The sequence below is a fragment of the Camelus ferus genome, chromosome X (genome assembly GCF_009834535.1).
Source record: "Camelus ferus isolate YT-003-E chromosome X, BCGSAC_Cfer_1.0, whole genome shotgun sequence".
Lineage (NCBI taxonomy): Eukaryota > Metazoa > Chordata > Mammalia > Artiodactyla > Camelidae > Camelus > Camelus ferus.
In genome coordinates this window covers 42,373,581-42,391,739 of record NC_045732.1, presented here as the reverse complement: position 1 = coordinate 42,391,739, position 18,159 = coordinate 42,373,581, and the positions used below count along the sequence as shown (strand labels likewise).

Here is an 18,159-nt window from a genome sequence, read left to right as displayed (position 1 = left end):
ACCTATATGGTGGTAAGGTTTTTAAATTCCAATTAAAGTAGTAAAATATTGATTCTAAATAGATTATGAAAAGTTAACTATGTATTTTGTAATCCCCAAAATAGTCATAAAATTTAATGCAAATACATATCGTCAAAATCATGATAAATACAAGAATAAGTTCAAACAATCCAGAAAAAGGCAGCGAAGGGCAAACAGGAGCAATAAATGGGGGGAGGGGGGAGAAGAGAAAGCAAATAATAAAATGGCAGATTAAATCCAAACATATCAGAAATTAACCAAGTGAAAATGGTTTAAACACATCAATTGAAACATGAGATTGTCAGAAAATTTAAAAAATGACCCAACTTACACCTGAAACTAAAACAATATTGTAAATCAACTGTACTTCAATAAAAAAGAATGATCTAACTATAAGCTATCTATAAGAAACTTCAAATACAGTGATATAGGTACTTGAAAAGTAAGAGGATGGAAAAAAAGATATACTATGCAAACATGAACCAAAAGAAACTGGACAAAGTAGACTTTAGAGTAAAGAAAATTACCAGGGATAAAAAGAGACATCAAATATTAAAGAAGAATCAATCCACCAAGAAGACACACAACTCTAAAGCACCTAACAACAGAGTTCCAAAATACACAAACCCCAAACTGTCAGAACTGAATAGAGAAATAAACAAATCCAAAGTTATAGTTGGAGATTTCAATGCTCCTTTCTAATTAACAGAACTAGAAGACAAAAGCTCAGGAAGAATGAACATAAATACAAAACAGAAACAGACTCATAGACATAGAATACAAACTTGTGGTTGCCAGAGGGGAGGAGGGTGGGAAGGGACAGACTGGGAGTTCGAAATTTGTAGATACTGACAGGTATGTATAGAATAGATAAACAAGATTATCCTGTATAGCACAGGGAAATATATACAAGATCTTGTGGTAGCTCCCAGCGAAAAAAAAATGCGACAATGAACATATGTATGTTCATGCATAACTGAAAAATTGTGCTCTACACTGGAAATTGACACAACATTCTAAACTGACTATAACTCAATAAAATAAAATTTTAAAAAAAGCTCAGGAAGGATATAAAATTCAACACCATCAACTGAATCTAACTGACTCCTGTAGAATGCTCCACTCACAACAGCAGAATACACATTTTTTTCAAGTGCACGTAGAATGCTTAGCAAGATAGACCATAACCTGGGTCATAAATCAAACTTTAATGAATTTCAAAGAATTGAAATTATAGAAAGTATGCTCTCTGACCATAATAGAATTAAACCTGAAGTCAATACCAAAAAGATAACAGTAAAATCTCCAATCATTTGGAAATTAAACAACACACTCAAAGAAGAGGTCTCCAAGGAAATTAGAAAGTTTCTTGAACTTAGCAAAAATAAAAAATGAAATCAGTATTTGTGGGCTGCAGAAAAAGCAGTGCTGAGAGGAAAAACTATAGCATTAAATGCTTGTTTTAGAAAAGAAGAAATGTCTCAAATTCATAATCTAAGATTCCAATTTAAGAAGCTAGAAGAGGGAGGGTATAGCACAGTGAGAGCATATGCCTAGCAGGCACAAGGTCCTGGGTTCAATCCCCAGTACCCCCATTAAAAAAGTAAATAAATAAATAAACCTAATTATGCCTCCTGCCTCCCACCTCCCTCCCCTCCCCAAAAAACAAAACAAAAAAGAAGCTAGAAAAAGAGCAACGTAAATCCAAATAAAGCAGAAGGAAGAAAATCATGAAGATACGAGGATAAATCAATGAAATCAAAAGTTGGTTCTTTTAAAAGATCAATACACTGATAAAACTCTGGCAAGACTGACAAAGAATAAAGAGAAGACACAACCAATATCAGGGGATAAAAGGGGGATGTTACTGCAAACCTCACAGACATTATTTAAATACTACAAACGACTCTACACAGATAAATTTGACAACTTCTATGGAAATGACCAATTCCTTAAAAGTCAGAAACTACCAAACCTCACCAAGATTAAATAGATAACCTGAGTAGCCTTAAAATTATTACAGAAAGTTTAAAAAAACTTTCTAAAAAAGAAATCTCCAGGTCCAAATGAATTCACTGATGAATTTTGCTAAATATGTAAAGAATAAAGAACAATAAATTAAAAAAAAAAGAACAATAAATAGACCCTATCTTTTCCAGTGAATAGAAGGGACCACTTTCTAACTCATTTTCTGAGGCCAGTATTACCCTGATATCAACACCAGACCAAGACAGTAGAAATAAAGAAAACCAGAGACCAATATCTTTGATGACCATAGATGCAAAAATCCTCAATGAAATTGTAGAAGGTTGAATTTAGTAATATATATATAAAAAAAATATGCCATCACCAAGGCGGGTTTATCCCAGGAATGCAAAAATCTATCATGTTAATGTCTAAAGAAGAAAAACCATATGGTCATATCAACAAATGCAGAAGAAACATTTGATAAAATACATCCAAGAGAATAATAATAATAATTTAAAAACTCTCAGCAAACTAGAGGAGAACTTTCCCAACCTGAGAAAGGGGATCTGCGAAAAACCCTATAGCTAACATCATATTTAATGAAGATAGATGGTCTGCTTTCTCCTAAGATTGGGAACAAGGCAATGATACCTACTCTTCCTATTCCTATTCAACATACTATTGGCAGTCTTTAGTTCAATAAGGCAAGAAAAAGAAATAAACATGTACATATTGGACAAAATAAAACTGTCTACTCATAGAAGACATGATTATATATCCAAAGAATCCCAGAGAAGCTATAGAGATACTCTTAAGAGCTAAGAAGTGAGATTAACAGTCATCAGGTACAAGGTCAACCTACAAACATCAGTCATACTTCCATAAATGAGCAATGAACAATTGGAAACAAAAAATATTTTAAATAATAATAACATTTATAATAGTTTCAGAAAATGAAATACTTGGAGAGAAATCTAACAAAACATGTACAAGATCTGTAGGCTGAAACCTACAAAATGCTGATGAAAGAAATCAAAGAAGACCTAAATAACTGGAAAGACACACCATGTTCATGGATTGGAAGACTTCAAATGGTAAAATTGCTCATTCCCTCCAGATTGTTCTACAGATTTAAAGTAATTCCAATTCAAATTGCAACCGGATTTTGTTTTTGTAGATATAGTCAAGCTGATTCTAAAATGTATATGGAAGGCCAAAGGGACCATACAGCTCTTTTCTGTAAAAGAGCTAAAACAATTTTTTGGGAAAAAAAGTTGGAGAAATTACACTATCCAATTTTAAGGCGAATTTATAGTGACAGAAGTCAGACCAGTGGTTTCCTGGGGATGGGGGCAGGCATACAGAAGGACCAAAGGAAAGGATGACAAAGGGACATAGGGACAGTCTTGGGGGTAATGGATAAATTCATTATCTTACTTGTGCTGTTGGTTTCATTAATGTATATATATGTCAAATTATCCAATTATATACTTTAAATATCTATATGGTCAATTATAACTCAATAAGGCTATTTTTTAAAAAAAGTATTCTTTCCAAAGTGATACATTACTTTTACATCTATTAGATGGCATTTGGAACCATGGATTTTTGCCAAAGTGTAGGATTCTTACCCACCAGCAATATTTTAGTTTGTGAAATAACCCTATAGGAAGGTATGGTTAGCATAGCAGCATGTTTTATAAGATTATGGTGGAAATAAAAAGGACCAAATCATAATAAGCGTTACCAGATTACTATTTATTAGCGTCTTGAAGCTTTCGGTATAGGAAGTATGGAATGCGGAATAAAGAACAGACACGGTCCCTTCCCTCTCCCCCAACGGCACCAGCAATTTGCAAAGAATCAAGAGGCTGGTTGACAGCTGAACAGCTCTTTAAATTTCTATATAATGTGTTACCGAAACCACCTGTCCCCCCTTGTTAAAAATGCTCTCCATTTTAAAAATTGTAAATAAAAATTTAATCCTGTTAATATCATTGCTCCTTCTTCTTCTTCTTTTATTTTTTATTTTTTTGGTAACTAGACTGAAATTTCAGCTCTAGAATTTTCTAGTTGTCTTCAGAGTCTTCTCCACTAGGAAAGACAGCCTGTCACTCATCCTGCATAAGGATGGGGAGGAATTCCTTTGACCCCCAGGCCAGTTATCTGTTAAAAAAAGAAAAGAGAGAAACTCTGACACATAGTAATTCACAAGTAGTCTCCAAAAGCATTTTTATGATTCACAACAATATATTTAGCCACCTGTTATTCCTGTTTTATTTCCTATCATAAAAAGGAGTTGCTTGATTAGGTATTTATTCATGGTCCAACCCAATTATTTGCATAGATAATAATCCAACTAGCAACCATTTACAGCTAACTTGGATTTAAACCTGAATTTATTTCTATCATTTCCCCATCTGTTATGAAAGGGGTTTGAGCTGGATGATTTCTACATTTCTTTTCAGCTCAAAAGATCTATCTTTTTTTTCTTGTTTCTTTTTTAATTTTAAGTTTTTGATTTACAACACTATATTAGCTTCTGGTATACAGCACAGTGATTCAGTATATACATATATATTAATATATATATATTTTTCTTTTTCATTACAGGTTACTACAAGCCATTGGATACAGTTCCCTGCGCTATACAGTAGGACCTTGTTGTTTATTCTGTACATAGTGGTTTGTATCAGCCAGGTCTATCATTGTTATCAGTGTTCACTTCATTGCCAAAAAAAAAGTTAAGAACTTGAAAATATTCTTGTGACACCAAAACAATCAACTAATCTTATAAACATATTTCAAACACTGGTTTTCCAAGCCTGTTCTACCAATTTATAGAATTTCAACAAACACTGATGAAGCCAAAAAAAAATATTTTTAAGTACTGTACAAAGTAGGCTAGACACATTGTCCTGGACTTCAGATTACTTAAGGCCTAGAAAATTTATAAGATGTTTTTAAATGTAGCATGATGAGCTTAAAATGCCAAATAGAATTGTGTTTAGGAAGTACAAAGAAGCAATAATCACTCAGTTGCTTAACTGAAGATCTCCCACCTCCCCATCAAAATAAAATAGCCAGTTCACCTTGAAAATTCCACCAGCCTCAGGCTGCCGCAGAAGATCCTCAGAGTCCAGCCCATCCCGGGCGCTGGTCACGTACATTTCAGAGTAATCCTTTCCTCCAAAGCAGCATGAGGTTGTTTTATCAACAGGCAACTTCACAGTTTGGAGTCTTTTCCCTAGATCACCAAATATTTCGTTCAAAGTCTATCTCTAGCAAATTTCCAACCCATGCATCATTTCGGGACCCCTTGCGGAGCAATAGGGAGGTTCCAAGGAGATCTGGAGGTCAGAATTCACCGAGGTATTTCATTTCCCTAACAATTAATTTATTTTGAGCAAAAAGACTTACCTTCTACAGGAAAAAAGTTCCAACCAATAAACTTTGGGCTCTATCTTTGGCATTTATTCCCAAAATCATCCAATTGAGACCTTTGAATATATCTCTATATAACTTTATTAGTAATGAAGTTTCTCCAGCCCCTTAAGGTCTGGTATTTTCTAGACATAACGGGGATTATTCATTTTGCTGTGGGTCTACCTGTCTCAGGATCCAGACGAATCACTCTTCCTCCATTGTAACAGGCCACCCAGAGCTTTCCCTCAACATCAATACACATTCCATCTGGGATTTGTTCTTCTCTCTCCAGTTTGTAAACACTTCTGCGGTTGGCTATGGTAAAAACAAACAAACACACACACACACACACACCCCAAAACAACAGGCTACTCAATACTGAGCATCAAACAATAAGCAGTCAAGTTGATTATAAATACTGACCACTTCTGCTTATCCATGGTCTGGCATGTGGGCACTACAGGCAGGATGATTTAGGAGGATTCCTAATTCTAAAAATGTCTAGAAACAGGAGTGGGTAGCCCTCAACAAAGGATTTTTACTGCTGGATTTTGGGTGGATTCACTCCCTTTAGTTTGGGTACAGACACAGCTGTCTAAGCATTCAGAGAAGGAGACAAAAAAGAAAGGAGAATTCTTTAAAAAAAAAAAAAAGGATCTTTTTTTATGGGGGAGGGCATAGCTCAGTGGTACAGCACACGCTTAGCATGCACGAGGTCCTGGGTTCAATTCCCAGCACCTCCATTAAAAAATAAATTTCTTTTTGAGGCTGATCTGAGCCAAAGCCCTGCATGCCCACCTCAGATACACTTCAGTCTGCAGTTAGACCTTGCTGTTTTATTTACAAAAATGCCTACTTTGATTAACTCCAAGATCTAGAAGGCTATGTGAACAGCTCACGCACAAAAACTAGTAAGATGTCTGAGTTCTGTTTCTGCCTGACTAACTGCTCCAAGATCATCTTGTCAAAACTAAATATTAGAAGAGCTCATTTCTGAAAGGTATTCCAAAACCAGCTGGATGGCCTTAAAGGGGGAATCATAATAGACAAGAAATAAACATCAAAATCCAAAGGAAATTTATACTACAAAAGCCAGGTCATTACAGTAACCAGATTGAGGTATGATGGAAAAAAAAATGTTAAAACCTCATGTAAGTAAAATGGGTAAAAACAGTCATGAAAAAGAGCGCTACATATTTCAAAGCAAAACATCTGTGTTGGAATAGTTTGCCTCTGATTAAATCTACACGGAAGTCTTACGATTTTTTTCCACGTCATTTTTCTGATTGGTTTTGCTCCTGTGGTTTGGCACCTTTCATGAAAGTTTCAAGCACTCCCTTCTAAATTCGTCCCAATAATTCCTTCCCTCCCAGTTTCTAACCATGGCTCATTCAGAGCCCACTGATGGAGTTGAGCAATCTGTAATTACTTTTTTTTCCTTTTCCATTTGGAAAGGTTGTTAACTTGTCTTTGAGTACTTGCCTAGAGTTAACTAAAGTACGAATAAGAAATATCAACCCTGAAGTCTAATTTTTTATTCTTTTGTCCTGTTCTGCTGTATATTATTTTGTCTTGAAGCATCTGTTGGTAGAACAGGACCCATTTTAAAGTCAGCCTCTTTCTAGTGAGAGTTGCAAGAGAGGATTAAGGAGCTAACCATATTATGCCAATTGTGGTCAAACTGAGTTGTGTTGAGAGCCATGACATGACAGGTGGCATAGCCTGCGTAATCATTACAATACTGGAATCATAACATTGGACAGTTCTCTATTTGACAAATAAGGATTGTTTCACATGGGTTGGGGAGAGGCAACTCACTAGTCACATACATATGAAAAAAAAATACCAGCAGGGGAAGGGTATAGCTCAAAATGGTAGAGCGCATGCTTAGCATGTATGAGGTCTTGGTTTCAATCCCCAGTACCTCCTCTTAAAAAAAAAAAGTAAATAAATAAATAAACCTAATTACCTCCCCAACCCCCCCCCCAAATGCCAGCAATTTGAAGAAAAATAATGAAAAAGTACATACAGATCTTTCCTGTCTGCAGGTCATAGTCAAAGGCATCCACAGAGTAGGACAGGCTGTCGATGTAATAGAAGATTTTGTGGTCCAGAGACCAATCCAAGCCATTGGAGATGTCCACCTGGTCAAAGTACTTTTCCACGTGGTGGTTGGGAAAGAGGGAGTACAGGGACCCTTGGTGTCGCTCCAGAACTGCTGGAGCTGTTTCCTCAGCCATGGTGCCTACAAAAACCCAAGGGTACCGAGCTCAGCCACACAGCATCCCACCTACACACTATACCGTCTTCTTTCGCCAAGACTCCTTCCCCATGATGAAATCAAGTAAATTATTATGCAGTCCCAATCTGGGTCCTATGGGTTTTTTTCCCCCCAAAATGATAACTAACCTTGCTTATAATGCAAATTAAAACTACCCTGAGAGGGTCTGGTTCCAGACATCTGCACCAAACTCATTTTCTCCCACTGAGCACAACTCTTAAGATCTGGGCAAAATGCATGGTGTAGCTATTTGAGAACTCGGACAAGTCGGTGTCAGGCAGCTCAGAGAAGAACACAGAATTTGAAGTATCACCTAACTGGTGGCGAGTTCTCCATTTTTATCCTCCAGTCTGTCCCAGCCTGAACTCAATCCAGCCTGAAACTTGGAAGTGAGCGCTGTAGTGCAGACAGAGAGCGAGCCAAGAGAAACCCTCTCTATCTGGCTCAAGGAGCAGAAACGCTCCTGAGGCTCAGGGAGAGAGTGGAAGAAATCCCCTGGTTATTTTCCACTTCTTTTTCTCCAGTTTCTCATGCACCAGTCCCCAGGCAATTCTGCAGCCAGGGTAGCAAAGGGAGGGAGGGGGCCCGCGACAGAAAACTACAGGAATCAAAACTCTGAGGGAAGGGGACATTCCTCTCTATTCAGTGAAGCTTCAGGGATGAAAGGGCAGAGTCAGACACTGTTGCTTTCATGTTTTCTTTCTCTCTCTCTCTCTCTCTCTCTCTCCTCCTGCCAGGGAAGTGGGTGGTTTCTTGCTGGAGGAATGAAAAGGAGAGCTCCAGGAAATTGGAAAGTACTAGAAGATAGTGAAGAGGGACATTGGTCAGAAAGGCAACCCTGTAAAGCTGTTTGTGATCTCTTGGGCTCACTTCTGCTTGTATATGCTTGGATCTGATTATAATTAGCACACCAAAGCCTTGGAAAACGTAGCTGATGGATAGAACTAATTCTAGGTCTCAGACTGACCACTGCGTGGCACACATGTGGGACAGATCCTAATGGCACCTAATAGAAAGCAGGTGGGAACTTGTGGTCTGAACCTAAACATACAGATTACTTACTAAAACAAATACATCAACGTTCTCCATAGGATTTAAACAAGACTCAGCGTCCCATAATGTAACAGTCAAAATGTTCAGGATACAATCCAAAATCACTTGGCAACACAAAGGAGCATGAAAATCTCAACTTGTGCAGGAAAAAGAATCAACACACGCAGAAAATGAGACAGCACAGATGTTGGAATTATTTGACAAAGACCAAAGCAGCTCTGATGAAAATGCTCAAATGAACAATTTGTAAAGTCTTAAAACTCCAAATGGCAGCAAAGAAGTGGAAGATATAAAGAATATCCAAGTGAAAATTTTAGAACTGAAAAATAAAATCAATGAAATAAAAAAAAAAACCACTGGATGGACTCAATAGCAGAATAGAGATGACAGAGGATACAGTCAGATGCTAGATCAATAGAAATGATTCAGTCTAAACAACGGAGAAAATAGACTGAAAAAAAAAAAAAAGAACAGAGCATCAGGGACCTGTAGGATAACAATAAAAGGGCTAACAGATGTGTCATTGGATTCCTAGAGAAGAGGAGAAAAAATACAGGGCCAAAAAATATTTGAAGTAATGGCTCAAAACTCTCCAAGTTTGGTGGAAAGCACAAAACTATAGATTTGAGAAGCTGAGTAAATCCCAAACAGGATTAAAAACCCAAAGCAACCTACACCTAGATACATCATAATCAAATCTCTGAAAACTGACGTTAAATAGAAATCCTCGAGATCAATGAAAGAAAAATGACATATTACATCTAGGAGAATAATGATTTCAATGAGTGTTGATTTTTCATGAGAAACTGTGGCAGTCAGAAGGAAGTGACCTTTTTAATTTGTTGAAAGAAAAAAAAGTGTCAACCTAGAATTCTATATTAAGTGAAAATATCCTTCAAAAATGAAGGTGATATAAAGACATTCTCCTATGAAGTAAAACTAAGAGAATTCATAGCCAGCAGACCTGTCCTAAAAGAATTGCTAAAGGAAGGAATAATAGAAAGAGTAAATATTTGAGTAAATATCATAGACTATTCTTCCCTTTAGTGCTTTAAAATATTTCTGATGATCGAAAGCAAAAATTACATTTTCTGAGGGGACAGGGTATAGCTCAAAGTGGTAGAGCACATGCTTAGCATGCACGAGGTCCTGGGCTCAATCCCCAGCACCTTCTCTAAAAATAAATAAATAAATACATAAACAAACAAACAAACCTAATATCCCCCAACCCCCAATTTTTTTTTAATTAAAAAAATGTTTTTAAATGTTAAAAAAATTACACTTTCTCATTGGGTTTTCAATCTATGTGTATAAAGACAACTATAACATAAATGAGTGATTACCAATTACAGTGGTAAAATATTGGCTCTAGATAGACTGTGAAAAGTTAACCATACATTTTGCAATCCCTTCAGGAACCCTTACAAATCTATACAGAGAGATATAGTGAAAAATCACAATAAATAAATTAAAATTGAATTCTAAATAATGTTCAAATAACCCCCAAAAAAGTCAGGAAAGGGGAAACAGAGGAACAAAAAATACAGAGGGAGAGAAGAGAAAACAAATAGTAAAATGGTAGATCTAAGTCAAAGCATATCAATAATTATATTAAATGTAAATAATCTAAACACATCAAGAAAGAGATTGCCAGAATAAATTGTTTTTGAAAATAGAACCATACACTGCCAACAAGAAACTCAGTTCAAATATAATGATATAGGTAGCTTAAAAGTAAAAGAATGGAAAAAGATGTATACTATGCAAATGTTAAAAGAAAACCGCGTAGAGGCTATGTTAATGTCAGACAAAATAAAATAGATTAAGAGGGAAGAAAATTACCAGAGGTAAATAGGGGTACTAGATACGGTGAAAATGGTCACTTCACTAAGGAGACATAATGATCCTAAATGCATGTGTGTTTAACAACAGAGCTTCAAAATATGCAAAGCAAAAGTCAGAACTGAAAGGAGAAACAGACAAATCCATAATGACGGTTGGAGATGTCAGCATCCCTCTCTCAATAACTGATACAAGTACATAGAAAATCAGCAAAGAAACAGCAGAACTGAACACCATCAACCAACTGGATCTAAGTGACATTTACAGAACATCCCATTCAAAGACAGCAGAAGATACATTCCTCACAAGTGCCCACGGAATAGTCACTTAGATAGACCTGAGTGTGATCTCAGGGGACAGAACAGATTTTTGACATCCTGAAGAAACTGGAAGGCTCATTTACTATACTGTGCTCCATTGGAAAGAAGAATGAGTCAGAGGAAAATGGACTGAAACTTGGAAGCCTGAATAGCAAGCAAGACAGGATAAATCCTCCCTCTCTGTTTTCTGCTATAAGGCAGTTGGGTTTCTTTCATTAATATTCTGGCCCCGCCCACTCCCTTCCCCGCTATCTGCCTTAAGGAAAAGAGATGCCTGGAACGTGAATGTGAATACCTCCGCTGCTTGGAAAGGGCTCTTCCTTGGTGTGAAGGGACAACCTGGAGCCCTGGTTTATGCATCATTATCTCATAGTGAGCCCAGACATCATTATCTCATAGTGAGGCCTTGGGTGTGGGGACACCTTCAGGGTATTACCCAAGACTGAGAGACGCCATCTAGATGATCAGATGACCCCACCATTTTCTGGGCCATGGACAGCGCTCAATGTCTGCTGAAGTCTATGGGCTTGCTCTAGAAAGGGGTTCTCAGATGCTTCTGACAGATGCAAAATGATGCCTACAATTTTAAGGGGTCTCAAGAGGGCACAGGTTAAAAACTAGGGACTCCAGGCTAAGAACTCAGGCCTCTGACATTTTAATTTTGTCTTACCAAGAGCCACAGAGCTGTAAACTTGTAGTCATAAGGGAGAGAGAAAATCAATTTCAACAGGAGGTAGGGTATCCAATCATATTTCTCCATCCCGCATTCATTACTGGCAGAAGGGCTTCCAACGGATTCTCATCTCTAATCTTTCAACCTGTCCTGGTCTATATCTTTGGTTGTTTAAAGTCCAAGCAGGTGGGAATCAATCCACAGCCAGCTGCCCAGATCTCACCTACCTTCTGTGTTGAAAGTGAATGGAGCCAGGACAGCATGGCTGATGATGTGAGGGGCAGAATGGGGAGGTGGAAACAGCAGGGATTTAGAATCCACTTTGGCTAACTACAGGGTTGTTAGGATGGGAGGTAAATGAGAATTCAATGTGAAATGCATTATTTCATTTCAAACTAGAGTTAAAATTCATTTAAAGCTGTATATGTCATTCTGTAGCCATCATAATAAAGATGGCTTCAGGCAAGAATCATCAAGGAATGGAAAACCTAAGGGAGAAATTTTGATGAGGACCAGGATCCTTGCTTGGACTTCAAGTATCTCCCCACGTTGCAGCCAGCCTCCTGGATGGCCCCTCATGGTCCCTGCCTCCCAGTATTTACACCCTTGTCTAGTCCCCCCCCCCCATAACTGTATGACCAATGGCACATGGCAAAGTGATGTTATGTCACTTCTGAGATTGGTTATGACTGTAGCTTCCGTCTTGGGTGTCCTCTCTCTCTCATCGCTGGCCCTAGGGGAAGCCATGTCCCAGACAGCCCTCTGGAGAAGCTCATGTGGTAAGAAATTGAAGCCTCCTGCCACCCCCCATGTGAGTGAGCTTGGGAGCAAACCCTCCAGGCCCCTTCAGAAACTCCAGATCCTTCCAAGGCTGTAGCCCCAGCCAACACCTTGACTGCAACTTCATGACGTAACCTTGAACTATCCAGCTAAGGCACCTAGAATCTTGACCTTCAGAAACTATGTGAGATAATAAATGTTTGTTATTTTAAGCCACTAAATCTCAGGGTAATTTGTTACACAGCAATAGATCACTAACAAACCCCACAAAATGCTTATAAATTGCAATTAAAAATAGTAACAATGGAGTGGAGAAATCCAAGACCTCAACTGGGTGATTAAAACTAACATCACCGACGAAGGACAGATGGTATCCAGATGGGATACCCTGAGAAGGACAGAGCATCACCTATGCGGTGATTCTAGCCATGAACGTAGAGCATCAATCTAATCACCAGGAAACATGAGACAAACACAAAAACATAAGGAACATGAGGAATATTCTATGAACAAAGAGGAGAGTTGGGTAGGACTGTATTCTTCAAAAATGGCAATGTCATAAAAAAAAAACCACACAAAGAAACGCTATGTCCTGTTCCAGATGAGAGAAGATTAAAGAGAATGACAGCTAAATACAATATATAATCCTAGACTGGATCCTATACTGGGTAAGGGGGATGCTCTAAAAGATATTATCTGGTGAATTGACACAACTGGGATACAGATAGTGCATCAGACACAATGACTGTATAACGTTAAACGTCTTGAAGTTGATAACTGTACGGTGGTCATACAAGAACGTGTCTTTTTTTTTTCTTGGGAAAGTCACACCGAAATATTTTAGAGGTAAAGGCACATGATATATGCAGCTTATTTTCAAACAATCGTAGAGAAAAATGTTTATAACTATTGAGAGAACAGATGGAACGAAATGTTGACAACAGGTGAATCTATGTACAGGAGTTGTTTGTTCTGTTCTTACCATTTTTTGCCCCTGTAAATTTGAAATTATTTTCAATTGAAACAGCAACAACAACACAACCTCTATTTAAAAACTCATTGAAACTACCAAAATACCGTACAAATTTTAGTCTGCTAGAGATAGAAATTGAAAGGAATAGCTATGAAATTTTTCTCATTGATTTTTTTTTTTGGATACAAGTGACTCAAGTAGTTAGTTATAAGAGAAGAACTCAAGACTCATTATGAATAATTCTCTTACCACTGCAGCTGTGAGACTTTTTTAAGTCCTATTCCGGGGGTAGGAGGGTGTAGCTCAGTGGTAGAGCGCATGCTTAGCATGTACAAGGTCCTGGGTTCAGTCCCCAGTACCTCCATTAAAAGTAAATAAATAAATAAACCTAATTACCACCCCCCCCCCCCCAAAAGTCCTATTCTGGTCTTCACCAAAGCTCAGTAAGTAGGTGATAAAGATAACCCATACCAGCAAAGTATCTCCCAGCGGGATCCACCTTCCCATCATTGAATCGATTGTTTTTCTTGTCTTTATCTACTGTGGCCAAGACAAGTGTTGACTGATTTTCCCAGTTCAAAGCACAGAAATTTGTTCCAACGGTGGCGACATAGTCTCCCGACTGGCGAAGGGCCACAGAGCTGACTGGGGCATCTGCAGAGGCAAAAGCAGTAGTCAGGGTGCAGGCTACCGTCCTGTGGTCCAGCAGCACCCTGCGGCCAGGAGGTCACCTGGCATCTCTAAGGGGATGCAGCTCTTTTGACGATTGGGAGCGCTCCTTTCTTTCTGTTGAGTAGTGAAAGCTACATCACTGAGTATATTCGTTGAGCATAAACTCCATATGCCGTTCTGGGCAGCAGAGGTTGAAAGATGAAGGAAACCCAATTCCTCTGGAAGCTCCCAGTCTAATGGGAGAAGCAGAGAAGTCAAACCACAGCAGCCACCATACACTGGGGCAGGCGCCACCGCAAGTTCAGAGGAGAGGTTGCTAATGGGGGTGGGGTGGGAGGGGGGAGTGAACCAGAGCCCTAGTCACAGAGCAAGCGATGCTCAATTTGCCTGATCTTCAGAAAATTCAGAGACACAAACTGTTTAGTTCCAGCAACTAGATTTTGTGACATCTCTCTCTCCCTCCAACACAGGACTTGTCTTTTTTTTTTTCTCAATTAGGACTCATCTTTTTTAAGGGGCTCTCTTTCCTATGTATTGAATTGAAAATTGTTTCTCAAATCAAGTAAAAAATAATAGATTAAAAAATAATAGAATTAAAAAAATAATAGAAACAAATTTGATTAAAAAAATAGTAGAAATGTAGCTGCAGTGATTAAAAAAATCACTTCATTATACCACATTTTATATATTTAAATTTAAGGTTTTCTGGGTTTAATTATTTTTCCAAGTATAAGAAAACCTCTTATTTTTTAAGTGGAGAGACTGATTACCATGGTGAGGTAATTAGTTTATCAGAATGGGTCTTGAAAACATTCCCTAAGCACCTATTCAGTGCAAGATGCTGGGTTCTTTGGGAGCAACTCTTCACTAAAAGCCCTGCACAGAAGTTGATTCAAGCCATTGAATCCCAGGGCAGGTGCCGGACACTATTAGGAGGGTAACATTCTCATCAGGGATCCCAACCTGTGGCCTGAGGCTTCTGTTAGCTTTTAAGCTACTGCTGACACTGCAAGGCCTTTCCATGGTTTTTTTGTTTTGTTTTGTTTTGCAGAAGAGGGCTAGGAATCTACCCCTAATCTGTGCGTGCTGGGAAAGAGAGACTAGGGAAGGTGATGGGTCCCTCCTCCCACTCTGATCACAGAGGGTTAGTCACTTTGCCTCTAGCCACAGTCATGTCCCGGGTGAATTAAAAGCTGTTCTCTCTCATTAAAAGAAGAGTTTGATATCATATGATATTTTCATTGCTCTTTCTGGCTTGTTTCACTAGACTGATGATACACCAGAAATTGACACATTGTAACTGACTATGCTTCAATTAAAAAAAATGTTTGAAGTCCCCATTTCTGGGTTGAGAGAGAGAATATCCTAAGGTCACAAGGGTTCCTGGTATCTCTTTCCCATGAATGCAATAATGAAAATAAACATCTTGATTGCTTGTCAAGCCCCATACCCTTGGGCTATAGAATGTGATAAACCCCTCCTCTGGAAATCCCAGGGCCATAAACAGAATCACACTCAAATGCACTCGAAATTCCTTCATGCATCTTATCTTGCACAGTGAACAGAAAGTCCTGGTTAATGCTTTATAAGAGCTCTTCTCTGCACATTCAAAGAAGGGATACAGCTGTTATTTTTCTGCAAACTAAGGTCTTGGCCTGATCCATGGTAGAGGGCCTTTGCTGTGCCACAAACCAGGTCTCCGACTTTCAACGCTGTTATTTGAAGGTATTAAGGAAAAATCCTACCATGACTCATCTTCCAAAACAAAATGGAGAATGTTGCCCGGGACCAGCAATGAAGAGGACGGTATTGACCATCCAGAATCTACTCCTGGATCAAAGAGGGGGACACAGAAAAGATGACAAGCCAAGAGTTTTAAAGCATATTCAGTACATTTTACCAAGAAGGTCCTGGAGGAACGACGTATTAGGTGACCGCCCCCTCCCCCGGGGAAGAGATGGCTGACTGGGCAGATCCGAGCCCAGCCTTTGTCCTTACCCACAATCACTCGCTGCACTTGCTTACTGAGTGAATCCCACCGGCAAACCTTTTTTGCGGGAATATCTACGAAGAGCAGAGACTTGGATGCTTCTTCCCACACTGGAGACTCACCGCAGCGGCAGTTCTCCCGCAAAACACACTCAATCTTAATGGAAGACATTGTCATGGGGGGAGATCTACTGAAGGCAACAGAGACAAAATGAAATGTCATCTCATGGAGCAAATTCAGCGAAACACCTGGCTTAAGACCCCGGTCAGATCCCAATACAGACAGGTTTTTTTTTTCTTTCTTCTTTTCTTCTTCTTCTTCTTCTTCTTTTTTTTTTTTTTTACCTTTAGCTCTGTTTTACTCAAATATTTCATATTCCTTAAGAATTGGTTTTGGGGACTGAGCTTTTAAAATTAGAACTGGAAAGGCTGGACACTTTCCCCAGATCAGAACAAAATATGTAATGTAACAGGAGGAGACGTATGAGAAAGAAGGAAGAGCGGATAGGCCATAACACAAGACATCTTCAGTCAACTTACCAGCACTCTTTTTTCCCCCAAGCTTTCTTGAAAAAAGAGAGGGAGAGAGAAAGCAACACTCCAAAACCCACACCTTGGCGCTTGTGACCCTCAGAGAGAGCTGGCTGTTCAGACAAGGCAAGGCTCCCTTTATGTCAGCATTCTAGCCCCCAGGGCAGGTCAGGGGGCGGGCAGCTCCCTCATTGGTGGCCCCTCTGGGCGTCTGCAGGGTCACCTTCTCCTGCCGCCCTTCCCTATCTGTGGATGTTGTGGGTTGCCTTCTCTGACTGCTCAAAGGCCAGAGTCTCCTGCTCTGCATTTTTCTGAGCTGCATTTTTAGAAATATGCCCACCAGTGGTAATGCACTAAATAGAACTAACATCCATTTTCAAATTCAGACAGTGGAAAAGGGGGAGAAAAGGACATTGTAGGGGCATCATTGTAGGAACTGACAGCCCCTCAGTTAGTTCTCGCTGCCTAGGAAGGCACTGGGCCAGTGTGGCAAGGAGTCTTGAACTCCAGAGGCAGGAACATTCTCTGCTGGCTGTGACTGGGGAACAGGTAGAAGAAAACGAAAACTTATCGGAAAAGAAAAAAAGAATCCTTACCTAAGAAACCCATGTGGGAGAGGAAAACGCAGGTAACTTTCAAGAGCCTTCTCTCTTTCCCCAGCTCTGCCCTGATGGTGATCAAAATTGCCTGCGTCTTCATCCTTTTCCCTGACAACTAACTGATTTGAAGTCAGTGGTCCCATGCATGGATGGGTAAATTAATGATAGGGGTAAAAGGGAAAAATCTTTGATTTAATATTTCCTTCAGTAAACCGCCTTTTTTTTTTTTTTTTTTAAAGAAACTCACAGCTGACATCATTCCCAAATACTGCCTGCTGGCGCCGGAGCATTCGCAGTCCTCACTGGCTGTTAAAAATTGTCAAAGGCTCCAAAGATCTTCCTGCTATCAATCTGAGATAAGGCCCAAGGTCACATGCGGGACTTTTGCAATAGCAGCTTTTAATCCCACGCTCCGTCGTGCAAGGCGAGGGCCGGGGTTGGGGAGGGAGGAAAGGGCTGGCAAGTGTCCGTTTTCTGCCCCGGCTTCAGAGAGCACTGCGAGAGGGGGCCGAGGCCCGGAACCGGTGGCCCGGCGGGGACGCAGCGGCAGGTGGCCGCGCTGCGCGGGGATACCGCTGCGGCCGGGGCTCCTGGCACCCGCCGTTGGCGCGGCTGCGGCCTTGGGTGACTGCGGGGCCCCGGGGAGCTGAAGATCGCGCCCGCCCGTTCCCAGCCCGGGTGGCAGAGAGGATCGGTCTCCCTCCAGCCGCGCGGGTTTGGGGAGTTGGCTGTCGCCAGACGGTCCCTCTCCGGGGAGGGGGTTGGGGGGCGGGCTCAACCCGGACACTCACCAAGCTGGTGACTCGCAGGCGGCTCGGAGGTCAGGTGGCCGAGCACGGCGGCCCGGGCTGGGGCTGGGGGTGGGGCTGGGTACCGGCACCCCCACGCCTTCCCCTCCTTCGCGGCTGCAAGAATCCAGCAGAGCCACCCGGGCAGGGCGGCGGGGCAGAGGCTTCGAGCCCAGCGGACCTAAGCCTTGGAGTTTGGACGGATAGCTAAAGGTTATCTCTGATTTAAACAAAAAACAAAGT

The 18,159-nt window shown here is 40.1% G+C and overlaps 2 protein-coding genes across 5 annotated transcripts in view; both read right to left on the bottom strand.

Annotated features, from left to right (window-relative positions):
* Positions 1-3,726: 3,726 nt before the first annotated feature.
* Positions 3,727-18,052, bottom strand: RGN (regucalcin). Of its 4 annotated transcripts, none has more exons than XM_032475922.1 (7): positions 17,920-18,052; positions 16,008-16,189; positions 13,809-13,991; positions 7,445-7,660; positions 5,599-5,730; positions 5,082-5,236; positions 3,727-4,155 (listed from the first exon to the last, which is right to left on the bottom strand). In XM_032475922.1, exons 2-7 carry the CDS (start codon positions 16,174-16,176, stop codon positions 4,105-4,107), a joined length of 906 nt encoding a protein of 301 aa, XP_032331813.1. In that variant the 5' UTR covers positions 16,177-16,189; positions 17,920-18,052; the 3' UTR covers positions 3,727-4,104. The 4 variants fall into 4 exon arrangements, with proteins under 4 accessions (XP_032331813.1, XP_032331812.1, XP_014416808.2 ...); XM_032475921.1 differs by lacking the exon at positions 17,920-18,052 and adding an exon at positions 17,126-17,885 and having other exon boundaries at positions 16,008-16,186; XM_014561322.2 differs by lacking the exon at positions 17,920-18,052 and adding an exon at positions 16,539-17,094.
* JADE3 (jade family PHD finger 3) overlaps positions 17,972-18,159 on the bottom strand; it is a 138,694-nt gene continuing 138,506 nt past the window's right edge. Inside the window, exon 12 of the mRNA XM_032475918.1 lies at positions 17,972-18,103. The gene's annotated coding sequence lies outside the window, so the exon portion shown is untranslated. The remainder of the gene's footprint in view (positions 18,104-18,159) is intronic.